The sequence below is a fragment of the Canis lupus genome, chromosome 7 (genome assembly GCF_003254725.2).
Source record: "Canis lupus dingo isolate Sandy chromosome 7, ASM325472v2, whole genome shotgun sequence".
NCBI lineage: Eukaryota > Metazoa > Chordata > Mammalia > Carnivora > Canidae > Canis > Canis lupus.
In genome coordinates, this window is record NC_064249.1 from 1,781,619 (window position 1) to 1,806,929 (window position 25,311).

The 25,311-nt window shown below is 60.8% G+C and overlaps 2 protein-coding genes across 3 annotated transcripts in view; both read left to right on the forward strand.

Annotated features, from left to right (window-relative positions):
* The first annotated feature begins 267 nt into the window (after positions 1-267).
* On the forward strand, positions 268-820 carry ASCL5 (achaete-scute family bHLH transcription factor 5). The gene is made up of 2 exons (XM_035719229.2): positions 268-681; positions 800-820. Exons 1-2 carry the CDS (start codon positions 268-270, stop codon positions 818-820), a joined length of 435 nt encoding a protein of 144 aa, XP_035575122.2.
* A 1,675-nt stretch (positions 821-2,495) lies between these two features.
* CACNA1S (calcium voltage-gated channel subunit alpha1 S) overlaps positions 2,496-25,311 on the forward strand; it is a 63,440-nt gene continuing 40,624 nt past the window's right edge. The window contains exons 1-7 of one of the 2 annotated variants that reach the window (XM_025458601.3): positions 2,496-2,740; positions 4,317-4,422; positions 17,879-18,018; positions 19,916-20,058; positions 20,237-20,389; positions 22,541-22,746; positions 24,117-24,220. In XM_025458601.3, coding sequence (XP_025314386.3) covers positions 2,589-2,740; positions 4,317-4,422; positions 17,879-18,018; positions 19,916-20,058; positions 20,237-20,389; positions 22,541-22,746; positions 24,117-24,220 — 1,004 coding nt within the window. In that variant the 5' untranslated portion in view covers positions 2,496-2,588. The remainder of the gene's footprint in view (positions 2,741-4,316; positions 4,423-17,878; positions 18,019-19,915; positions 20,059-20,236; positions 20,390-22,540; positions 22,747-24,116; positions 24,221-25,311) is intronic. The other variant, XM_025458600.3, reaches the window with a different exon arrangement.

Here is a 25,311-nt window from a genome sequence, read left to right on the forward strand (position 1 = left end):
CGGGGCGCCGAGGCCTGCCGCCCCCCGCCCATGGGCGCCGCGGGAGAGCGCAGGGGTCCCCGGAGCGCTGCAGGCCCGCGGCTGGATTGGAGACGGTGCCCGCTGAGCCTGTGCCAGGAGCCACGCTAGGCCCGAGCCATGCCCGCCGTCGGGGGGACCTCGGAGGCCGCCCCAAGGGGCGGAGGGAAGGCCTGAGCGCACCCGCGATGTGACGCGGCCCGCGTGGGGACCCGCAGACCCCGGGCGCCGAGTCGGAGTCGGGCGGGGATGCACAGCGCCTTCTGCGGCGCGCTGGTGGAGCGGCGCCCCCGGGCGCCCCCGAGCCGCGCGCCCCCGCCCGCAGAGCCCCCGCCCGCCGAGCCCCTGGGCCGCGTGCCCCTGCTGCTGTGCCCGGGCGCCGAGCCGCGCTGCTACGAGGCCTACGAGGCCTACGCGGCCGTGCTGCCCTGCGTGCCCTTCCCCGGCGCCCTCGGGGGCTACGACTACCCCTTCGAGCCCGCCTTCATCCAGAAGCGCAACGAGCGCGAGCGGCAGCGGGTCCGCTGCGTCAACGAGGGCTACGCGCGCCTGCGCGGCCACCTGCCCGGCGCCCTGGCCGAGAAGCGGCTCAGCAAGGTGGAGACCCTGCGCGCCGCCATCCGCTACATCAAGTACCTGCAGGAGCTGCTGAGCGCCGCCCCCGCCCCGCCCCGCCCCCGCCCCCGACGGCGCGCCGCCCGCCTCCCCGCCCGCCCGCCGCCCCGCGCGCGCGCCCCAGGCCTCCGAGGGCCCCTGCTTCTCCTCCTCGCCCTTCTTTGAGTCAGAGGCGTCCAGCCACTGACCGGCCGGGCGGGGGACCCGCGGGGGCCGCCCCACTCCCGAGGGAGCCTGGCCACCGGGGGGGGGGGGGCGAGGGGCAGGGAGGGGGACAGAGGGCACCGCTGACCAGGCCGCAGGCCCCAGGCCCCAGGCCCCAGGCGGGCAACCCAGGACAGCCCCGCCCCGCGCTGCGGAACCTCACGTCTGAGCCCCGCTGTGATCGTGCGCCACCCCCCAGCCCCGGGGGCGGGGGAGATCAGGGGGACCCTCGCCCACCTCCAACCTCCCACCTCGGGCGCCGCAGGTGCAGCCCCGCAGCAGGTGCAGCCCCACAGCAGGTGCAGCCCCGCAGCGGGTGCAGCGCCATAGTGGGTGCAGCGTCGTAGCAGGTGCAGCCCCACTGCAAGTGCAGCCCGCCGCAGGTGCAGCCCCACCGCAGGTGCAGCCCCATCGCAGGTGCAGCCCCGCAGTCAGGTGCAGCCCCGCGTCTGCGACTCCCTCGGGAGGCCAGAGGTCTTTGGTTTGGATGAGCCAGGCCCTTGCTGTCCCCGAGATGGCCCCAAATGGCCTGAGATGGCCTCAGATACTAACTAGAGTGGGCCCTGGGAGCTTGCTCGCCGCCAGCCCCCGCCCCCGAGGAGCCCAGACACCCCGTCGAGGCAAGAGGCCAGGCTGCTGCCTGCGCTCAGCCCAGCTCTGACCGGGGGAGAGGCCATGTGTGTGCCTGGGTGGTGCCTCTGGCTTTCCTGATGGGGGCGATCGCCCACCGCCACCCCTAGCCCCCCATCCCACCCCCACCCCCATGTAGACTTTTCATCCTTTTTCCCTCCCGGTCGCTCGAGGACTGCGTGTCTCCCCTCAGACTGTGTCCCCTCTGTGGGCGGTGGGACCATGCGGCACTGTTTGTATCAAGAGGCTAAATAAAAGATTTGCTGAGTTTTGTGATCCCAGATGTCATCTACCTCACTCCCCCGATGCCCCTGGGGACTCCCACCCACAGCTCAGGCCCTTGCTGAGGCTGTGGGGCGCTGTTAGCTCTGCGTCCCACTGACCTTTATGGAAAGTGTCGTGCACCCAGCGGGGCGGGGAGGGCCGCAGTCCCGGGTCAAGCCGCCGCCCCTGTCCTGTTAGGCGCTGCAGGGGCTGAGACAGGGTACAAGGCACACGGTCGCTGGTGCCGGGCCTGAAGTGCGCTCGTTCAAGATTCTTCTGAGGAGGGGTTAGCTTTCCCTGCCGTGCGGTGGGCATGGGTGGGGGGTGTCTGGCCTGGTAGCCAGCCACAGGTCGGGGGACGGATGGGGCTGTGGGGTAGGGTGCTGAACGAGGCCACCCAGCACCTTCTCGGGGGGGTGTCATGGGGCCAGGGAGCGGGGGCAGCGAGTCTTGGCACAGGGGAGCCCGTCTGCAGTTTGATGCCACCCCCTTCCTGAACTCTCTGTGGCCCCAGGCTTGAAGCCTCCCGTCCTGTCTCCCACTGCCCCCATCCCAGGCCCATGGGGACGTTCCTTCCGCCACCCCCTACCAACGTCCTCAGGGACATGCTGGGCTGTCACTGGCCCGGCTGGGAGGGAATGACAGCTGCCTGGCCTCAGAGTCAGGCAGGCAGCAGGGAGCCAGCAGCGGGGAGCCAGCGGAGGCTAATTTTACTTGCTGGGAGCAGGGACAGTAATCCTCCTGCCCCCGCCCCCGGGCTGGCTCAGCAGGGCTCACTTGGCCCCACTGGCCCAGTCCCCACGGCGGGGGCACTGGGGACGCAGGGAGGCGAGGGCAGCGGGACTGCCAGGGGAGCCATGGAGCCGTCCTCGCCCCAGGACGAGGGCCTGAGGAAGAAACAGCCCAAGAAGCCGGTTCCGGAGATCCTGCCGAGGCCGCCCCGGGCCCTGTTCTGCTTGACCCTGCAGAACCCCCTGAGGAAGGCCTGCATCAACATTGTGGAATGGAAGTATCCTTCAGGACCCGCAGGGCATCAGGGACAGGGAGGGGGCAGGGTCACGGATCACCGAGCTGGGGGGCCAGGGGGCTGCTCAGTAAGGAAGGCTGCGGCTGAGGGGGACAGGGACAGCGGGAGGAGCGGAGCCACTGAGGCCTGAGAGTGCTGGGCCCGAGGCCTGCAGAAGGGGCCCGATGTGTCACGGAGGGGGGTCCGCAGGTGTCCCCAAATCCCATTACCGGGGGGCTCCACCGAGGGGTCTGAGGCAAGAGTCTCCTTTTGATACAGGAGGGGAGAGAAAGAGGCAGGGGCCTCTGCAAGACAACTGTCCCCCTTGACGGGAGGGTGTGAGGGCAGAGCTTGCCAGTGAGTGAGGGGAGTCCAGCTGGGGATGGAGTCCAGGGAGACAAGGCCTGGGACAAAGGGCTGCTGTGACGGGCTCTGGGAGGGCGCGGGCCCAGACGCCGGGCGGTCTTCGCCCACACATACCACCCTGGGGACAGGCACTAGCAGTCCCTTTCTCCGTTTGCACTAGCTCTGAGAGGAAGAAGGATGAAAATATCTGGGTTATTTGGGGAAGGGAGGAAGGCGATTAGGGGGAGGGGCTGTGTCAAGCGTCTTCTCAGAGAGAGGTCAGGAATATTTGAAATATTTCTCTAGGGTTCTGGAAGACTGGGCTCCCACCAGCTGTTCCCTAGAAGAAAGGGGAATACGGGATCACTGGGAGGATGAGAAAACCAGGGGACCCATTGGAATAGCTGGGGTCAGAGTCAGCCCTGTTCCCCACAGCTGCACCGCTGCCTCCCTCGGGCCTGTGGGATCGGGTTTCCCCGGGTGGCTTCTCCGTGCTCTGCTCCTCTGCACCTTCTCCTCCGCAGGCCTCTGCCCTGCGGCCCAGCTCTTCGCAATCACTGGGAGGAAGAGGAAGGGGTACAAGCCCAGACCTTCTGCACAATGTGCCTCCCACCCCGCAGCCTGTCCCCACCACCCGCCATCCAATGGCTCGGCCCATGGATGCATGGACACTGCTCACCCACAAGGGACAGGGCCCGGGGGTGGCCCTGGGGAGCGACTGTGAGGGGCACGTGTGCCTGGGAGGGAGGCGTGTGCAGGTGTGCGGTGCACACCCCGGCCTGTGAGCACGGCTGGGGAGGGGCAGGGTGGGCGGCTGACTCATTGCCTCACACGCATTCGTTCCTTGGGCTGGGGGGGTTCAGGCTCCACCCACAGCTTACCCTTTCCCGGTCCTGTTCCCGCGGATGCTCAGCCCCCCGCATCCCTTGCCATTTCTCTGAGTGAGTCCCCCAAGTCGTCTGGTGAGAGTCTCAGAAAGTCAGGGCCCCCAGGGCAGGGCTGGGGATGGGCAGGGCCTGGACCAGTGAGACCTCAGGGCCCCTACAGCTGAGCAGCCCCGAGCCGGGACCCGAGCTTCACACTCCCATCACCGCCGAGCCAAGTTAGCTGTTCCTGGGGAGACCCCACAGGGGAGCGGGGAGGAGCAGCGTGGGACCCCGGTGTGTACGGTGCCAACCCCTGCCTGTCCCAACCCCACGCCTCACTCGAGGGCTCTCCTTGACCCTGACACTAGACCCTTCGAGACAATCATCTTGCTCACCATCTTTGCCAACTGCGTGGCTCTGGCTGTGTACCTGCCCATGCCGGAAGACGACAACAACACTCTCAACCTTGGCCTGGTAAGATAGGTCCTCCTACGTGCCTCGTGCGGGCCTGCAGCCCCAGGCCGGGGGAGGCCCCCTTGGGGGGCTGCTTGCTGGTGGTAGTACCGGAGCTTCCCACTCACTTGCAGGGCTGGCCGAGCGACTCCTCAGCTCTGCAAGGTAAACTGGCTAATTCTGGATTCCGTCTGACTGGGCCCAGGCACCGTGCTAAGCACCTATGAGACTGGGCCCGGGCACTGTGCTAAGCACCTATGAGACTGAGCTCAGAAAGTGCCACCCCGTAGAGCGGCGCCATCTGACATGCGGGAAGCAAGGCTTGTAAGGTCAGCTACCGAGCGAGGGAGGCGGACTGCTGCTTTCCCTTTCCTGGACTCGGTCCAGAAGGAACTGGCCTCCTGGGAGAGTGGGATCTAGGAATTCCCAGAGAGCGCGTGTTTTAGAGCTCTGTGCCTCGCTCTCTGTGCCTCGCTCTCCGCGGCCCATCACCAACAACGGGGACACAGACCACAAAATGCCAGGCCTGGAAGGGATCCCCCGGGATCACGTGGTCCCATCCCCTCCCCGCCTCGCTGGTTTCCGGATGAGGAGCCTGAGCCCCACGCAGGCGAAGCGCTGACCCAACCCAGCAGCTAGATCCTGGTAAACACGGTGACCGTTTCTGAGGCGCCAGGTTCTGTGCTAAATATTTTACGTTATTGTCTTACTTAATCCTCATAACTACCCCCGGGAGGCAACACCATTAAATCCGTGTAAAAGAGAAGGAAACTGAGGCTCAGAGAGTTTGAGTACTTTGCCCAGGGTCACCCCCTCCCCCCATGCAAGTCCTGCAAGAGGGTCTCCGACTCAGGCCTCTCTGACTTTAGGACTTGCCCTCGTGACGGCCGTTGCCAACACGGTGACAGCGCGAGGACTCCAGGGGAAGCCCTCCTAGAAACAGTGCTCTCAGGCATGTACTGTCCAGGCCCCCGGGAGACAGGACAATGGGCCCACCATCTCAGCTGGCTTTTTCCTGATTTGCACCACAGGGGTGGGAGGGGGGGGACCAATTAACATGCATCCGGGGCCTGAAAAAAGGTATTTATCTTTGCTTCTCCTTTATGCCGGTTTCCATGGGAATCTATCTTGAGCTGCTAAGAAGCTGGGATTTTTAAGTGTGTGTTAGGCTATAAACAGAAAAAACTCTGAGCTCCTGAGTGCGGAAGGAGAGCGAGATGAACTGTGGGCAGGGCCCCTACAGCCGCGGCTGGTGGGGGGCGGTGCTGAGCCTCAAGACAGGCCTCGGATTCCATGTCCCTGAATCCACCGAGGGGCTCTGGGTCCAGCCCACTCTCCAGGGTTTTGTATTTCGGGGCCTTTGTTCCATTTCAACGCCTTAGGTTGGCTCCTTTCAAAAGGAATCGCCCCCTGGGGGGCGTTGAATGACACTTTACTGGGTCTGTCGTCTTCCACTGAAACAAAATGGAACTTTCACGGGTCCCGGGTACTTGCCCTTAGCTTCCGGGCTGGCTCGCAAGGCCTTGGGGAAGGCCTAGGCCCACAGGCACAGGACGAGGAGTTTCCTGGGAGAGGAAAACCTGACCAGAAGCCGTCCCAAAGCGGTGAATATCACCGCAAACATCAAAGTTGGACAGACTGTTAGTATAATCAGTGAGGGATCCTCGTCGGATCCTTCGGGAGGGCGGGGGGGGGGGGGGGGGGGGGGGAAGCCCAGAGAGCCCAGGGGCACCTCAAGGGTCTCGGAGCCAGCTTCCAGCAGCCGACGCTTCCTTCCCGCTAGCCAGTGACATGCTCCCTCCATACAATCAAGCAGGAGGGAAATGAGGGGAGTTAGACCAGGAGGGGAAATCCGACATTTATCTCTCTCTTACCCTACTGGCTGCTTTGTAGGTATCTGAGAAAGGTGAGGCACTTTCAGGTCATGCAAAAGGGAGGCCCAGGAACCCATTCTTCATTAACTTTCTCATTCATTCAGTAAATATTTATTTAGTGCCTATTGTGTCCCAGGCCCATGCTGGGGACATAATTGGGTTCCAAACAGACATAGTTCTGATCCTCACAGGGCTTAGTTAATTAAACCAATTAAATACGTAATTATAATTAAACCAATTACACACGTAGTTAAAATGGGAAGGTTTGGGACGCTATGATATTGTCCTGGAGGAGGATCTAGTCCTTCCCAGAGGGTGAGATGTTCCCCCTGAGGTGTGAAGGATGAGGACAAGGCCAACCTCATGGGCTTGTGACCCCTACAGTCCCTCTGGGGCCTGCACTCAGGAGGGCCCCACGCATGGGCCTTAATAGTCTGTGGTTATAGTACTGAAAACTGAAATGATTTCATCTTTGAATCCTTATTTTGAGGGTGAAGACCAATGGGACAATAATGGGACATGCGCCAGTAGCGTGGAGCCATGGCTCACTCACGGTTTCCCCCTCGGCCACTTCCTTCTAGCCCCCCACCTCGGAGGACAGACGCTGCTCAGTCTCCCCCGCTGGTGCCCTGGGCCAGGGTCAGGGTTGGGTACGCATGGGTCAGGGCATGGCAGTGGCTGTCCCTACCCTGGACCGACAGGACCACAGCCACTCAGTGAGTGATTGCCGGGTGGAGCCTGAGGCTCATCCCCCAGCCAGGTACTTGGGGTCCCCTGGAGCCGAGGCTACGATACGCTGCCTGTCCACCTCAGTTGGAGGCAGAAGCTGATGGGATGGGAGATGCCTGCCTCCACTTCCCCACCTGTAGCCAAGGGTCAGGATGTCTGGCTGCTGGACGGGGGTGGAGTGAGTGTGGGGCGGGTCATGAAGGAGGACGGGGGTGCCCGTGAGGGTCTGCACCTGCCCCACACAATACTAAACAGGTGATTAAAAAACACCACGGCAGGTTGAGAAAGGAAAAGCTTCATATTTTAATACCTTTCGTGGTTCTTACTTCCTACTTTTTTGAACAATTTTTCATTTGGTACTGGGTCCATTGATTCTGTAGCTGGTCCCGGAGGGCAGGTTGGGGCACCAGGGGAGAGGTTGTAGAAGCCACCACGGGGAGCCCCGCGAGCAAAGTGCTAGAAGCAGGAGGTTGAGAAAGGAGTCTGGGCCTTGGAACCGGGTAGATAGAGGGTGGCCTGGGAGGGGGGAGGGGGGAGATGGGGAGAGTGGGGTGGGGGGGCCGTGAAGTTGTCCAGGCAGCAACGGGGAGGCCGGAACTGAGGCGTGATGGGTGACAGGATGACGTTGAGAGACGGTGGGGAGGCGGCCCAGGGAGACCCGCCGTGGGGACGGAGGCGTGGGGGAGAGGAAGAAGGCAAGGATGACGCTGGTGTCAGTGTCAGCGTGGGTGACAGAGCAGGAGGGGGATCACTTACCAAGACAGGCGGCGCGGGGGAGGGGAGGGCAGGCTGCGGAGGGAGGAGGGTGCAGGGCTCTCCGCCCACCCCCCTCACCCCCCCCCCCCCCCCGTCACGTTGGGATGCGGTGTGGGCGGCCACTAGGCAAGTGGCTGATGGGTGACAGGGAGGAGGCAAGGCGGGTCGGGGGCAGGAAGGGCTCTGGCAGCTGCCAGGCGTGCAGAGTCGGGAGGCGTCCAGCACCCTGGGCTGTGGGGAAGAAGCCCCGACGGCCGTCGGAGGAGCACGCGCCCCTGCCAGGTCTGGGTGCGCTTCCAGGAGCCCTCTGTGCTCCCCGCTCAGCGTCTGCTGCAGGTGACGGCCCGGTGCTGAGCCCCCCGACCCTGCCCATCCGGGGTCCACCCTGCACAGAGGACGCGGGGGCTCCGAGCAGGCAGGGGCGCCCTGGAGGGGGAAGTGGCGGGGGAGAGCCGGGCAGGAGCAGGGCGGGGACGCGGAGCCCTGCCAGCCGGGAGCACCCTGGGGTGGGGGGGCCTCTGACCCCCACCGGGCTGGGGAAGCCGGATGCTGGGTAACCGTGGGCTCTGGACGCACAGGTGTGCTGCGGAGTCCGGGCCCGCTCGTACGCTGGCTATGTGGCTGTGGACATGCTAGTGACATCTCCGCGCCCTCAGTCCTGTCCCTTGGAAGATGCGGATGACACTGTTCGCTTCAGAGAAGCTACAGGAGGAGCCAAGCCCTCATTGCTGTGGTGCCCCCTCTATCCACATAAGCCATTCCATTATGCAGGGACCACAGCGCCTCAGGGCGGGCTCCGCAGTCACAAAGCCCCCAGCACAGAGCCCCCTGGGCGGTTCTACATTCAGAGCATGACCAAAAGATACCAGATAAAAAATCCATCTTCACCCCACCCACTATCTATCCCCGATTTCTCTGATTTTTCATTTTCACTCCTTGAGACATCCAACTTATCTGAATGGCCTTCCTGGCCACCCCCCAACCCCATCCTCCAGCAAATTCTCCTCCTCCTCCTCCTCCTCCTCCTCCTCCTCCTCCTCCTCCTCCTCCTCCTCCCATCATCAACTGTTGAGCACTCACAATTGTGCTGGTTCTATTCTAATGCTTTATTACATGCATTATGTCATTAATTGCCCACAAGGCAGGTAGTATTATTTTTCTCACTTTTACAGAAGCGTAAACTGAGGCACAGAGAGGTTAAACCACCGCACAGGCCCCGCCGGCTACGTGGCAGGCCTGTACCCCGTGTTGGGCATCCTGCTGTGGTTTTCCTGGTACCAGGAGAGGATGGCGACCCCGCGCCCCTCCCCATTCCAGCCCCTCCCTGTACCCGTGCCTTCCCCTGATAGTGAAGCTGCTGGCTGCCCAGACCAGCACGGACGCTCACAGCGTCCAGGCTCAGCCTCTACCTGGGCTGGGCTCCATCGCCCAAGAAAGAAGCCCGCCTTAGGCTTGGGAGGCCTGTGTCTCACACAGCCCTGTCCCAGAATTGTCCCAGGAGGGTGAAGGCTGGGGGTGCAGCTCACGAGGGGGACCATCTGTCAGAGAAGCAGGGAAATGGAGCAGACACCGAGTCACCACGGGGGCCGGCCAAAGGGCAGTGAGATGCCCCGGGGCCTTGGAAGCCAAGACCAGCACCCAGGGCCTTAGTCCCCACCCCAGACCAAGACCCTCCCAAGCCAGCCCTAGCTCCCTGAGGTCTGCAGGGCCGCTGCCCCCAGGGGGTACCCCTGACTCAGTTAAAGGGGACTTGGGAGGGTCATCATTCTGGCCTGAAGGAATGCTCAGCCTGAGGGAACCCGTGTGGAAAGGCCACGAGGATCAGAGTTACTAATTGTTGGGCACAGACGGGGAGTTGATTGCTTTGTCTACACTGTCTCCCTTCGTCCTCAAAGCCGCCTTGTGTCAAAGTACGCTTCTCAAACAGTGCAGACCTGACTCTGATTAAAATACAGAAGGAACGCGCGTCCGCACTGAACGCATCTGCTAAGAGGACAGGCAGGAGGGGAAAGCTGATTCGAAGAGAATTGGAGGAACAGAGAAGAATATGATGTTGGAGGGACAAAGGATGGATGTAAGATCATGAGGGGAGACACCAAGCCGGCCGCTGTCCCTCGGGGCAATGCAGCAGTGGCCTGTCGGGGTTGTCTTTTCCAGCGCTTGCATCTCGACGGGACCCTGAGACTTGAACAGGTACCTTCCCGGAGGTCAGTGGTTTCCCACGGCCGGGGAGGGAAGAGGCGTTTAGTGATGTTGGGAAGCTGGTCGGGACCGTGTCCACACTGCTGGCGTCCAGTATCTAGAAGCCCAGGATGCCGCTCAACACCCGCCAAGCACAGGACGGCCCCCTCCCACCAACAGAGAATTCTCCAGCCTGAAGTGAGAATAAGGCTGGGGCTGATAAACTTAGCCCCAGATAAGGACATGGTTCTTGGCCAGGCCTTTTATAAAATGCTCCGGCGTGACATTATAAGGAAACGGTGACCTCCCTTCGCCTATGTTCTAAGTTCTGGATGCTTTTTGGCACACGGGTCAGGTGGGTCCCGGTGCCGCCCGGGAGGGGCAGGGCCAGGCCGGCGGGATTCAGCCTCTCAGCTGGTCCCCGGCTCCCCACCCCGGCGCTGGGAGAGCTGCGCCCGCCCTGCCGGCCCTCCCGTGTCAGCAGACTCGGCCAGGCCCCAGGACATTCCTGGGGTTCAGGTTCCCGCGTGGCCCTCTGCACAAGGCTGCAGCCTAAGCCTCTGGCATCCAGGGCACTTGGCTTTTTATAGGGTCTGGAATGTGCCCGCCGCCTCCTGCGGCCCGCCGCCCGCTAGCCTCAGCATCTGGGGAGGCCCTGGCCTCAGACGGGCCCCAGCTCGGGCCTCCGCTAGGGAGATCCGGGACCTGCCAGGCGCCGGTGAAGGAGCCTGGGTCTCCCACCCTACAGGCGCCGGCCACGTGAAAGGAAAGCCTGCCTTCCCGCCTCCCTGGGAGCCTGGCCTCTCCCGCTGCAGGGCCTCAGCTCCCGCTCCGGGGGCCTAGCCGGCCCCGCGCTCATCTGCGCCCCTCGCACGGGGCAGCGCAGTCACAGAGGGGCAGGGGGCCACGGAGGCCTCGAAGCGCCCCTGGGCACCCTGTCCAAGCTACACGGACTCTGGGGGGGTCGTGGGGACTTGGTGCTTTCCTATCGGACAACCATGCCTCCAACATGCACGTCTGCCAGCAGGTGAGCCCTCGGCGCCTCCGTGCGCTCTCGGGCCGCAGGAGCCACCCTTTGGGAAGGCTCATGTGGAGGAGGACGGTGACACCGTGCCCGGCTGGCACACGGGAGTTGGCGCCGTTCTTTCCCTTCCCTGCCCGCCCAGCAGTCCCAGACCCCAGCCGTGGGAGGCCGGGGTGGGGCGGGCAGGGCCTGACACCCTGCGGACCCTTGCTGCGTGGCCGGCTTCCCGCCGGGGCTCTCCCGCGGAGCCGTGCGGCCCCGGAGAACCCCCGCAGCCCCTCGGTGCTCTTGCTCGCGGGTGACGTGAGACCTGAATGGACGCAAGTGGCTCGAACAGGGCCTGGCACGTGCGTGTGTGCTGCACCCACCTCAGTGGCCGTTGCCCTCCCGGCTGGGGCACCCCGTGCCCCGGCCCCCGCCCGGCGCGGCCCCTCAGGAAGGCAGATTCCCTGTCCCGCTGGGGGAGGCCTGGGGAGCGCAGGGCGGGCAGGTGCCAGGCGAGGGGCCTCCGTCCGGGTGCCAGTCCGTCGGGCTAAACATAGCCGCATGCCTCACCCTGCCGTAGGTCACTTTCCAAACGTGGAGGCTGAGGTGGCCATGGGGAGGGACGCCAGGGCCTGGGACGCCCCGGGAATGATGTGGCCGCCGGGCGGGCGCAGGAGCAGAGCTGTGGACGCAGCCAGGGCGGGCAGGACAGGCCTGCTGGCCACGGGCACCCCGCGCCCCTCGGAAGCCCCGCTCTCCTCACCCGGGAAGGAGGAAGGGCTACGCGGCATGGCCTGTCCTCCACGTCCAGGTGCTCGGGCAACGTCATCCTTTTTCCTAGAAATCAGCTTTATCTTGATTCTGAGCCCATGTCCCTCCGGATGGGGAGAACCTCGGCTACAGTTGCCCCTGGCACTCCCAGCGCCCGTCCCGGGGCTCCGGCAGCACTAAGGGCCTGGGGTCACCGGTGCTCTGTCCTCCCTGGATGAGGCCACATGGCTCCTGTGTCTCAGTCCCCTCAGGCCCCCCCTCCCCTGTCTCCATGCAAAGTCGAAGGTGCAGGAATCCTTGGCAAGCAAGCTGGACCCCCCCCCCCCCGGGGCCTCCTCTTGGCCCCTGCTACATCTTTAAGGCACAATGAGGGAGCAGACCCCACAGCAGATCTACCCTAGAGGCCTCCCAACCCTGGGACGAATCTCTGTTAAGCCCTCTTTCTTCAACCCGTTTCCACATGGTGGATTCAAGGCTTTATTTTAACTTTAATTAATTAAGATTTTTATTTATTTATTCATGAGAGACACAGAGAGAGGCAGAGATAGGCAGAGGGAGAAGCAGGCTCCCTGCGGAGATCACGCCCTGAGCTGGAGACAGATGCTCAACAAACCACTGAGCCCCCCCAGGCGTCCTGGGTTCAAGGCTTTAGAAAACAAAGGCCTGGGGCCCTGGCACAAACCTCCCCAGCACTGCCGGGTGCCCAAGGGAGCAGGAAAGGGGAGGAATCCAGGAGGAAACAATCACGAAGGTTATGAACCGACCTCATAATAGCAGCACCCAGCCAGCCCGCCTGGAGACCCCGAAGCATGAGGGGCCGTGTTTGGGGAGGTGGGGATGCCCTTGGGCCCCCCCACCAGCCCAAGCCCTCTGCTGGCCCTGGGCTCCCTCCTTGAAGTGAATGTGCCTTAAAGAGTTAACAAGTATAGGATTTGCATCCTAACAGATCCCAAGGAGTTGACCCTAAGGAAGGAGACCAGGCCCAGGGGCCCAGGGACAGGAGGAGGTGGTCCTCTTAGCCGCGCGGCCATCTGTGGGCTGTGAGCGCTGCCTTCGGCTGCTCAGCTGCTTCCTGAGCCCTGGGCGGGGAGGTGGGGGCGCTGGGGGCCTGGGAGGCCAAATCCAGCCCGGCCTTCCCTTCCCGCAGGCTGCAGTGTTGGGGTGAGGATGGCGAGGAGGAGGGGTTCCTGCCCCTGCGGCCCAGACAGGGGCCAGCCAGCCCCTGCCCTCTGCCCCCACCGCCCAGGAACTGCCCCGGGAGGAGCAGCCCCACGCCAGGACGGGGTGACCCTCACAGCCGGAAGACAGCCCGAAAATAGAGGCCGTAGGAGGGCAAGGGGAACGCAGTCCGGGCCCCCCCACTTTCAGCCCAGGACTTTGGGAGTGTCTGGCTCTAACGCCCCTAGGAGCAGGTGCAGGGGCTGCAGGTCGGGGCTGGGCACCAGGCCGCCCTCCCCGGCCCACGGGGCCCCCGGGAACCCCGGTGAGAGGTCTGTCTGTGGAGACACAACGACTCCCATGGGTGGAAGGGGACATGCGGCAATGCAGGCCTTGAGGCTGCTAACAAAGCTCATCTCACCAAGTCAGACGGGCTCAGGGTCCCCCCATGAGGTCAGGACAGTCAGGGGATCCGAGCTACCTCCCCCGCCCTGGTTTCAGAGCCTGGGGATCATGTGCCTTCTTAGGAATAGAGACTCGAGGCTACACCCGTATCCGTTCTGCGCCCAGTCCCAAGGCGCATGTGGGCGGCTTCCCCACCCAGCGGGCAAAGCTCTCACACCGCCTGGGTTTCCGACAGTTCAAATAGATTCTGACTCTGTCTACGTGGACAGAACATCCGATCTCGCGGGTTAAGGGCTCAGTCCTGCAGGGTTGACACCAACCCGCCCCCCCGCCTCCCGCCACGGCCTCAGGTGCCCATAGGAGCCCAGGCGGTTCTGTGCACCCCGACTGGTGGGCCGTGGCGGAGAGGTTCCAGGGACCTTCCTCTTGGGCTTGATTAACTCGCTAGCGTGGCTCAGAGCTCAGGAAACGTTTCCCCTGCTACACCACTGACTCTAGGAGCGGCCAGATGGCAGACAGGCACACCTTGCCCTCAAGGTCGGCGGGCGGGGGACAGGGCGCCAGGTTTCCAGTCTTGCTGAGGGCACCTCTCCCCCTGCATCTCCACTGTTCACCAACCCAGAAACCCTCTGGCCCTTGTCCTTGCAGGTCTCACGAGGCTTTATCACGCAGGCACCATCGATCAGATCATTGGCCATTGGTGACTAAGTCAGCCTTTAGCCCCTCGCCCCTCCCTGGAGGTTAAGGGGAGGGACCCAAAACCCCCAACCTTTTTTTTTTTTTTTTTTTTTTTAGGATCTTTATCCATTTGAGAGGGAGAGAGATGGAGATAGTGAGAGAGAGCACGAGCAGGGAGGGGAGGGAGAAGCAGCGTCCTCGTCCCCGCTGAGCAGGGAGCCCGCCACCTGGGGCTCCAGCCCGGGATCCCTGGGATCATGACCCGAGCCCAAGGCAGATGCTCAACCGATGGAGCCACCCCGGCGCCCCAAGTTTCAACCTTCTAACTACATGGGTGGCTCCTCCGGTGACTAGTCCCCAGTTTCAGGAGAGTTCCACAAGTCACGGCCACATTCACAGAACAAAAGACGCCAAGTGCTTTAGGAGCTCTGTGCCATTAGCAGGGGTCAGCACCAGATACGCATTTCACTGTATTTCACATTATAAATGTAGTATCATCACCTCCCTTTAAATTATGCTGCACGAGGGATGCCTGGGAGGCTCAGGGGTTGAGCATCTGCCTTGGGCTCAGGGCGTGAACTCAGGGTCCCAGGATCGAGTCCCGCATCAGGATCCCCGCAGGGAAGCTGCTTCTCCCTCTGCCTGTGTCTCTGCCTCCCTTTCTGGGTCTCTTACGAATAAATAAATAAAATCTTTTTTAAATAATAATATAAATAAAATAAATAAGTAAATAAATAACGCCACACAAGAGACAATGATGATTTTTGACTGTTTTTTTTTTTATTCATTCACTCAACAAACATCTCCCGAACGCTCGCTGTGTACCAGGCCGCATGATATGCCGTAGAGCAGGGATTCTTGGATGACATGTGGGCAAAGATTTGTGTGTTGCTTTCAGTTTGCGACCCACTGCGGACGGGCAGGGGGTCCGACGTGGTGAGGCCACGTCCCAGCTTGGGGGCCTGTGAGACTCGCCACGTGCAAACTGAGCCTGTTGTCCACCCTGAGCCTGTCGTCCACCCACACGCTTGGAAGCTGAGGCGAATGGCTGTAGCAGTTTCCAGAGGCTTCCCCTCCAGGCCCGGCCTTGTCTCAGAGCGATCACAGCAGATATCCGGGCAGACCCTCGAGAAGCAGCGCGCTGAGGACATGGGTTCATTCACCTGCTCACCACGGCCTGCGGCAGGCCCCGCTCCGGGTGTAGGTGACACAGCGGTGACCCCGCCAAGACCCCGCTCTCCTGGGCCTGATATTCAGGGCAAGGGAAAGGGTTCAGAGAAAGGAAGAATCAAAAGGGGCAGCAGGCGGTGATCAGTGCTGCAGGGGAAAGCAAAGCAGGGCAAGGAGACAGACAGGGGCAAGGGGCCAGGGGCGTCAGGGGGGCCCCGCGATAAGGAGGCATTCGAATTGAGATCCTCAAGAAGGAAGACGGTGAGCCAAGAGGTCACCTGGGAAGAACATTCCAGGCGCACACGGCAGTGCCTGGCGCTCCCTCCGGGTCTGGCGGCCGGACGGGCAGGGGCAGGTGCATGCAGCCCTCCCGGGGCGAGGCCGGCCGCCCGGCCTCTGAGCACGGCGACTATTTTCGGCCCTGGTTTCCCCTCCCTCAACCGCACTCCAACTGTCTGGCCCCTGGGGTGCAGCCACGTAAAGATGTGACTTCCCCCACCCTCCCCCGACACCTTTCCCTCACTGGGCACCGGAGGCCTGAGAAGCCGCCCGCCCAGGACGGGAGGGGCCCAGCCCACTCCCAGGACAGCCTCCCCCTGTGCTGACGGGACGTGCCCACACTGGCCCTCGCAGCTCCCCGGGGCCCAGGGCCCCACGATTCCCGCCTCACGTTCGTTAAGCAAAAGTCCCATCAGCAGGCCCGTCAGGGGCCCCTGGGTGGCTCCGTCGTCCAAGCATCTGATTCTCGGTTTCAGCTCAGGTTGTGGCGTCGGGCTCCTCGCCCAACGGGAGTGGGCTCGGGGATGCTCTCCCTCTCCCTCTGCCCTCCCCCTGCTCGTGCGCTCTCCGTCTCTCCCTCTCTCCCTAATAAATACATAAATCTTAAAACAACCAAACCAAAACAGGTCCCTTAGTAGAGCGCTGTGGTTGGCATTGTGACCACACATTCTCTGAAGGAAGAGGAGGCTTCGGGATTGCAAACTGGCGGGAGGGGTCAGGATTGAGGCTGAGAGTGGCCTCAGGGGCAATGACAAGCTTAGAGGTTTCTAGGGCCATATCCTCTCCAACGGGCCACTTGGCCACCTCTTCCCTTGCTTCCCACACTTACCATTTGGAAGTAAAAGTAGATTGTCTTCCCCATCACCAGTAGGGTGGCCCGTTTCCTGATCTGGGTCCATCCACGACGTAGGAACTATGAGGGCCTAGCACGAGTTATGCCTCCACGGGTGCTGGTGGCGAGGCCCTGGCGGGGGCGCGGGTTCTCCTGGGGGTGGGTGGCGGTGACTGATGGTGATGGCGGCTTGGGGTGGGCAGGGGGCCCGGGTTGTGGCTGCAGGGGGCCAGCCGACGGCTCTCTGTGCCTCCCCGGGTCGTGCAGGGCTGCAGCCCCGTGCGGCCAGCCAGCTGGCCAGACACCTGCCCCCCGGGAAACTTGGCTTGTTTAGGAAGTGGGGGGACGGGGTGCAGGGCTCTCGGAAGCCACCAGGCCGGGGTTCAGGTGGCTGCAAGGAGAGCTCTTCAGCCTGGAGAGTCCTGGCAGAGGGGACTCAGCCTTCAGGCTGGAAATGCTCTCCTGCCCCAGGAGGGGGTAGGGCGGCGCAGGGGACCAGGGCACCGGGCGACCCCCGAGGGGCCTGCGACGCCTTCTGCAGGCCGGGCTGCGCCGACCCCCCCAGCCCTTAGCCGCGGGCCTCTTCCGCCCCTGGGGGCCCAGGCCCTCCCTGTGTGATGACCTCGCTGCCCTTCCAGTGGCTGCGCAGGCAGCAGGTGTGGGGCAGCGGGGACCTCAGGGGAGCTGACGGGAAGACCCTGGTGACATCCGCCGGCGGGTCGCCTGGGGTCTGGGCAGCACTCCCCTCTCCGCCGCGCCCCCCAGCGGCCCTCGGGGTGGTGCGGGGTGAAAGGAGCCCAAACCAGAGGCCGCCTGGGGGCCTTCGCTTGAGGGCCGCCCAGGCCATTCATGTAGTCACCCCGTCCTAGGCCCTGGAGGGACGGTAACTCAGGGAATGGACAGGGCGCCTGGGGCGCTCAGGTCCTGATCTCAGAGTCCTGGGTTCGAGACCCGCATCCAGCTCTCCGCTCAGTGGGCGAGTCTGCTCCTCCCTCTCCCTCTGTGGGCTCTCTTGCTTTTGCTCTCCTTCAAATAAATAACATATTAAAAAATTTTTTTAAAGATCTTATTAATTTATTCGTAAGAGACCCAGAGAGAGGCAGAGACAGGGAGAGGGAGAGGCAGGGGGAGCCCGATGCGGGACTCGATCCCAGGGCCCCGAGGTCACACCCTGAGCCGAAGGCAGACGCTCAACTGCTGAGCCGCCCAGGTGTCCCTAAAAAAAAAATTAAAAACGAAAGAAATGACAAGAATCCACACACTTTATGGAGTTTGTATTCAAGTGGGTGAGATAGAAAGGGAACAAGAGGAAAACATCTAGGGTGTTTTCAGCTGGAATAAGCGCTGAGATGACCAGCGGAAACACAAGAGGATCAGAAAGTGTCAGCGGTCACTCCAGTTGTACCTGTGGGGCCAGGGAAGGCCTGGGTGGGGGGCGACTGCTGAGTGAAGCCCCGGGGGAGGGCGGGAGCTGGCAGGGCGGGGCGCGTGGGGCGCGTGGGTGACGGGAGCAGAGGAATTCCAGGCAGAGCCGGTGCCAATGTCCTGAGGCAGGCGCCCTGAGGAGCAGTGTGCCCCCGAGGAAGGCGAGGGGCTCTAGGCGCCCGAGCACAGGTGCGACTGTTTGTTCCGCAGGAGAAGCTGGAGTATTTCTTCCTCATTGTTTTCTCCATCGAAGCGGCCATGAAGATCATCGCCTACGGCTTCCTCTTCCACCAGGACGCCTACCTGCGCAGCGGCTGGAACGTGCTGGACTTCATCATTGTCTTCCTGGGGTGAGGCCGGGGGGCGGGGGGTGAGGTCGGGGGCGCCCCGGAGCCGCTGGCCGGGGCTGCACAGAGGTGGCCGAGCGGGTGCGCTTCCCGTCACCCACGGGTGGGAGCCGCACCGTCGCGCCTTTCTCAGCCTTTACCCGCGGCTCGTCTATTCCGCCGCCCGTGCTGAGGCCCTACTATTGGGGTTCACAAAGACCGGTATTTGGAAACCCCGATCTGCCCGCGGGGAGGCGGCCCCAGCAGGGTCCCGAGCCGGCGGCCGGGACAACAGTGCCGTGCCCCCTCCCAGTGGCGGGGCTGCAGGCCCCAGATCCATGTTCCCAGGCGTGGTTCCTCCCGAGGCCTGGGACGGTGGGGGCCTGCCCCCCGCGACCACGTGGCCTCACACCCCGGGGGCCTCTTGGCGCAAATTTCCACTTCTTCCAATGACACCAGTGGGACTGGATTGGGGTCGACCCTCACAGCCTCCTTTTAACTTAAATCTTTGGAAAGACCCCGTGACACCCACATTGTGAGGTTCTGAGCTCAGTGAGGACTCCAGCATATGAATTTGAGGGGCACACAGTTCAGGCCATAACACAGCAACCCCCACCTGATTATAACAGGAGCATTTATTAGTATTTTTTTAAAGATTGTATTTATTTATTCACGGGAGACCCAGAGAGAGGCAGGGACACAGGCAGAGGGAGAAGCAGGCTCCCTGTGGGGAGCCCGATGTGGGACTGGATCCCAGGACCCCGAAGGCAGACGCTCAGCCACCGAGCCCCCCAGGCACCCCTCACAGGAGCATTTATCAAGCACTTACTATGTTTTACACGTAACATCTCATTTAGTTAGTTTTTTCAATAATCTCAATTTTCCCACTTAAGGAGGCTAAGGCGCAGAGAGGTCAAGCACGGGGCCCAAGGTCACGGAGTGAGCCGACGGCAGTGCCAGGGACGCCGGCTCCAGCGGCTGCCACTTACCCACTACGCCCCTTTGATTCAGTAAACACGATGCTGATTATTTGCTAATTAGGCGGCGCTGGCTCAGCGCCGGGGAGAGCAGTTCTGTGAATCAGCCTCACTCTTAATGAACTGCCCTGGTGGGAGGCCAACACTAGTGGACACGGAACAACGGAGTGCGGGGACACGCCACCACACAGTGCACCATTGTTGGGCATGCAGAGCGTCCCCGGGGCTGAGCTGTCAAAGGAAGGATTCATAAAGGAGGGTTGGAGGATCCCTGGGTGGCGCAGCGGTTTAGCGCCTGCCTTTGGCCCAGGGCGCGATCCTGGAGACCCGGGATCGAATCCCACATCAGGCTCCTGGTGCATGGAGCCTGCTTCTCCCTCTGCCTGTGTCTCTGCCTCTCTCTCTCTCTCTCTCTCTGTGACTATCATAAATAAATAAAAATTTAAAAAAAAAAAAAAAGGAGGGTTGGAGATGGACTTCAAAGGACAGCGGGGCTTTGGGTAAACTGAGAGGCAGAGCAGAGGGGCAGGAGAGACCACAGAAGGGCCTTGTCGGAAAGTACTGCGCGAGGAAAGCTGCAGGGAGCCGGCTCCGGGCTTCCTGCTCTGGGTCCCCACTGGGTGCAAGTGCCCCTGTGGGGCACACTCAGCCCCCAGGCCAGGCGTGCCTGTGGCACGTGAGCCTCACCCCCCTTGGGCACCCAGGAGATGTCTCAGATGGATCCACTCTTCACTGAGTCCGAGGTTGGCCTCAGAATCTTTTCTAATAAAATCTTCCTGACAGGCGTCACCAAATCCAAGTTAGTGGTTGATGAGAGTTGTCACCTCTCCCCTTGGCCTTCCCGCAAGTCCCCTGAGCACAGATGGGACACGGGGTCCCAGACCCCATGGAACAGTGGCTTATCTGACCACTGGGCCCTCTTCTCTCCCTCTTCTCCACTCTAGGGTTTTCACCGTGATTCTGGAACAGGTTAACGTCATCCAAAGCAACACAGCCCCGATGAGCAGCAAAGGGGCCGGCCTGGATGTCAAGGCCCTGAGAGCCTTCCGTGTGCTCAGACCCCTCCGGCTGGTGTCAGGGGTGCCGAGTGGGTGCCAGTGTCCCTGCAGACGCCCCTCCTCCTCTCGCAACCTGTTCCCTTGCCCAATTCTGGGTCCTCCCCCCTCCAACCTCGGTGTTCTGGAGGCTTCCCAGGATATAGAGAGCGGGAGGGCCAGGAGACCAAGAGGGGAGATGACTCCTCTTTTCTCCTCCCTGCTCTGCAGGCCTGCAGGTGGTCCTCAACTCCATCTTCAAGGCCATGCTGCCCCTGTTCCACATCGCCCTGCTCGTCCTCTTTATGGTCATCATCTACGCCATCATCGGGCTGGAGCTCTTCAAGGGCAAGATGCACAAGACCTGCTACTTCATTGGGACAGGTGAGCTCCCAGGGGACTGGGGAGGGGGGCGTGGCCCTAGGACAACTCAGAAGGGACAGCCACCGCAGCCCTGAGGAAGGCCCAGGGAGGGGTTGCCGCTTCCCACACCTGTTAACCTGGGGAATGGGTCTCTCTTAGACAAGGAAACGGGTCTGCCAGGGTCGGTGATCAGAGGACAAGGGCAGAAGCCTGGGCCCTAGCTTGCTCTGAGCACTCCCACCCCAGATAAACGGGGTATCCTTGGGCTTTTGGGGCCAGCTGTGCATGGAGATGCGGGCTCATGACAAGCCTGGATTTCTATTTGTCCTTTTCTCGGCAGCCATCGTTATGGCCTTGGTCTGAGCAGGGGCCCACAGAGCAGTGTTTAAAGGGGATCTCAAGAAAGCACCCAAGAGCCCCAGGGTCTAGGGTTATCAGAGATAACAACATATATTGAAGCTGGAATGAACTTGAGCCAAGCCTTCCAAAACGACAGTTCTCAAACTATTTGCCTCAGGACTCTTTAAACTCTTAAAATTATTAAGGACCCCAAAGAGCTTGTGTTGCTATGGGTTTTATACACTGATATTTATGGTATTAGATATGACAACTGAGGAAAATGTCATAATACTCATTTTTAAGAACAGCGATAAGCCCATTGCTTATGAACATGAATAATGTATCTTGCGAAAAATAACTATATTTTCCCAAACCAAGGCCATTTTGTGAGAAGCATGGCACTGCCTTGCATTTTATCTAAATCTCTTACTGCCTTGGCCTACTAGAATCTGCTGTGTTCTCAGAGCTACTCCTGTGTTCAGTCTATCTTGAAATCACATGTCACGTAGGCTCTAGCAAACTCCACTCTGCATTCGTGGAAAGATGGGGAGATGAAATAATGTCTTGGCATTCTTATTAAAAATAATTCTGACCAGGTGGGTGCCCTGCCCACACTCCAAGACTCACTGCTGCAAGCTGGCCGTTTCAGTCTGTCTCGGGTAGAGCGTAACACCTACGGGGCCTACAGGAATTGGACTTGGCACAAGAAAGAGGTGGGACTTCTACCAAAAGCCCAGAATCTGACTCACCAGAATAACCCGGGATGGACAAAACCACTGATATCTGTAGTGTCTCAGGAGACTCCTCACCGCCCCAGGCCCCCTGACAAGGGGACAGGCAACAACACAAGGCTCAAGACAGTGCACTCTGATAGAGCTTTTGGTGGTTCCATTCCTAGTCCCTCTCCCAGCTCAGCCTCCTCCTGTTTCTATAACAATCTGGGTCCTATAATGAGCGTTATGGACCCAGAGAGGAGGAGGCTTCCCATCACAACCTTCAAACCAAATTTGGAGGTCTCATCTGGTGTTCTCAGGCATTCTTGACCAGTGCCAGCCAGTGGTGCTCAAAAACCTTTCTGGGATGGGAGGACCTGACTTGATGGGTCAGGGACCCACTCAGGGCTCAGAACCGTCGATGTTTTCCTGTCCCGTCTCCAGACGACCGAGTCAACACGGTACATCTGGGTAAGGTGGGGCGTTCCAGCTCGGATGAGCTGATCTAGTCTGTGAATACTGTAGGAGACGAAAACATCCTAAGATAAAGGGGGATCCAAGATGTCATCCAAACTGGAGGGTTTTAGAGACAATGAGAGCACCGTCGGGGACACAGAGGGGACTGTGGCCTGCTGGAACGCCTGCTAAGAGCAGACCCTGCCCCCAAAGCTTCGTGTCTTGTGCAGCTCGTCTCAAGAGTGCTGGGGCTCGCCCATATCAGCTCCCAGAAAGAGCGCAAGTCCGAGCACACGGGGCCCGCCCCACGCCTCCGCCCTGGCCAGACGGCTGCCTCTTTTTTTCAAAGCTCCGTGGGGAGACATGACATTCACGTTGCACCTGCTACATAGGTGGCACTTCATAGGCCAGGGATCCCTGAAGCCAGCCCTCCCATGAGGCCCGGGGGCCTGAGACATGATCACGGCTGCCTGCGGATGTCCACTGCCAGGCCCGTGGGCCCAAGAGGGCCCCTTCTAGCACGAGATGCTCTGGGGCGAGCACCCCTTCACCTTTCTAGCTGCGCAGGCTCTAGACCTGTTACTCAGCGGTTGCAGACCACTCTTGTCCCCCTACTGTCCACCTACTCCTCTCACCTGACTCTCCCATGGCCTTCTGCCTCCAGATATCGTGGCCACGGTGGAGAACGAGAAGCCCTCACCCTGTGCCAGGACGGGCTCGGGGCGCCCATGCACCATCAATGGCAGCGAGTGTCGGGGCGGCTGGCCGGGGCCCAACCACGGCATCACCCACTTCGACAACTTTGGCTTCTCCATGCTCACCGTGTACCAGTGCATCACCATGGAGGGGTGGACCGATGTCCTCTACTGGGTGGGTCTGGCCCCGTGGCTGCAAAGCCACCTCCCTCCATCCACAGGTTCACCAGGGGCGGAGGTGGGGTCTGACAGTCGCTGCCTCTAGTAGCCGCTGCTCCTTCTCACCCTTCCCCGGGGAAACCGACACAGGGGGCATGGCCCCCTTCTGGTCCCCAGGAGTGTGTCCAAGCATCCTTTGGGCAGCCCCCAAGGTGTAAATTGTCTGTGCAGAGCCTACTAGGTGGGTGAGGAATGGAAACCATGGGTTCTGGTCTTAATTTCTAGTTTTTCCCTAAGCCTGCCCTTGAGTGACTCACTCCCGATGACCTAGAATCTCAGATTTCCTGAGGGACGAAGGGCCCTTTGAGTCTCTTTTTGTCCCTGGGCAAGACTGCCTTCCCATATAAATATTCTTAGATATCAGTTTTCTCATCTATAAAATAAAAATACTACCCCCGTCATAGGGTAGTTATGATGGTTACTAGGCAGGTTAACTAAAGTGTGGCGGTGCCCGCAGCACGGGCAATGCTATATCCGTTTTCTTGTTGGAGTATATTGTGTATTCGGTGCTATCTGGAGCTAGGCTGCATGTCTTATTTAATCCTCCAACCGTGGTAGGCATCGTTCCCACTTTACAGATGAGTAAACTGAGGCTCAGAGAGGTTCAGGGACTTGCCTACAGTTACGGAGCTAGGGAGCAATTCAAGAGTTCAACCCAAGAATTGAACCCTTAATCCATCTGGCTCTGATCCCAGAACCCGTAACCACAACGTGACACCGCCTGTTGAGGGAAAGGTTGTCGTCAAACTGTCAGATGCTTAGCAAACATAAAGGATTAGTATGAATAGTTCTTGTAAGCTCATATTATGGGAGCAAATTATCAAACATTTCAAAGGCCTGTCACATGTGTCGTTTCACCGCTACTACAAGCCTACGAGGGGCAAGTGCGTATCATTATCCCCACAGACAGATGAGATAATGCTCAGAGATGTTAGGTGGCTTGTCTAGGATCACAGAGCTTGTTCACGAAGTTGCTGGCCAAGCTCAGGCCAAGACTTTTAAGTGTTTCTTCTACTTGGAAAAATCTTAGCTGTAAAGAAACCAACTGGAGAGAGAGTGTGAGAGAGACTCCAGCCAGGGAGGCGATGACTGGAGGGCGAAACAGGTCGGTCTTGTCTGGGCCAAGTGGACGGTTAGCAAGGCTCGTTTTGAGAGTCCTTCCAACTCCAGGTCCTACATCTTCGGGGGTAGGAAGGTCCCCTCACTGGGCCCAGGTGGCCTCTCTCCTCGTCCCCCAGGGCCAGGTGGAGCATGAGTGCACGGAGTCCACAGGGGGACCCGCACCCTCGGCCCCGTGGCTGGGACTCACACCTCTGTCTGGCCCAGGTCAACGATGCCATCGGGAACGAGTGGCCCTGGATCTATTTTGTCACCCTCATTCTGCTGGGATCCTTCTTCATTCTCAACCTGGTGCTGGGTGTCCTGAGCGGGTAAGAAAGTTCACAAGCAGCTGGGAGGAGAGGGACGAACGGGAGAGGAGGAGAGGGCTGCAGGGTGGGAGGGAGAAGGGGCAGCGAGGGGGTGGGTGGGGGGTGCCCGGGGGAGAGAAGAAGGAAGAGAGAAAGAGGGAGAGCGAGAAGAGTAGGACGGAGAGAAGGAAGAGGAGCGAGAGGGGGAGGACGAGCGGGGGGGTTAGAGCGTCCGCGTGTGCCCTTTGCCAAGAGCAGCTCCCGGGTTCGCAAGGCAGAGCTAGGAGCGGGTAGGAGTCCCTCTGTTTTTAACCTTTTCTCCCTTGTCCTCAAGCATCCTCCCATCATTCCCCCTCTGTCCCTCTGCATTCACACCCTCTCTGAGTGAAGCCCCTGAGATCCCAGCCGCCCCCTCCCCAAGCTGCATGAGCTGAGGCTTGGCATTAGGAGCCAGGGTAGCCTTCAGGTGAGGCTCTCGGACTCGGGAGCTCACTTGGGAGCTTAAATCCTTGCACTGCCTGACCTGCGCCCGATTACCTAACGTCTCCGCGCCTCAGGGTCCACGTCTATAAAATGGGAATAATCTCATAGGTTGTTGGGAGGACTCCCCGGGCTAAGGCGTAGAAAGCACGCAGAACGGAGTCCAGCAGGCCACGAGCGCCGCGTACGACTGGGCACCGTGGGCGACAGCTGGTCTCTCCGGGACGGCTCCCCCAGCTGCCGTGGGCAGTCTAGAGGTGCCCTCCGCCCCCTCCCCGGTGCCATCACCCCGTCACCCCAGCCCAGACACATCCCTCCAGGCAGCACGTGGACAGAACTCAGGGGGCCCGTGAACTTGAAGAAGAAACACTCGTCTTTCTTTTTCTTATTAACTCTGAAATTTAGTGTTTGCTTTCACGCCACAGTGGTGCTGTTAGTGCCGCCTGTGACTTGTCCCAGTAGAAACCACACGAAACACTATGATTAAGGCAGGTCTAGCTCATAGTCATCGCGACTTTGCAGCTGTTCGGTCTGCGTCGGGACCCGGCTAGTTACGGAGTTAATAGGAAGCACGCAGGCGACTTTATCCCAGTTTCTTTATATTTCAGTAACTGTATTCTAATATGATTGAT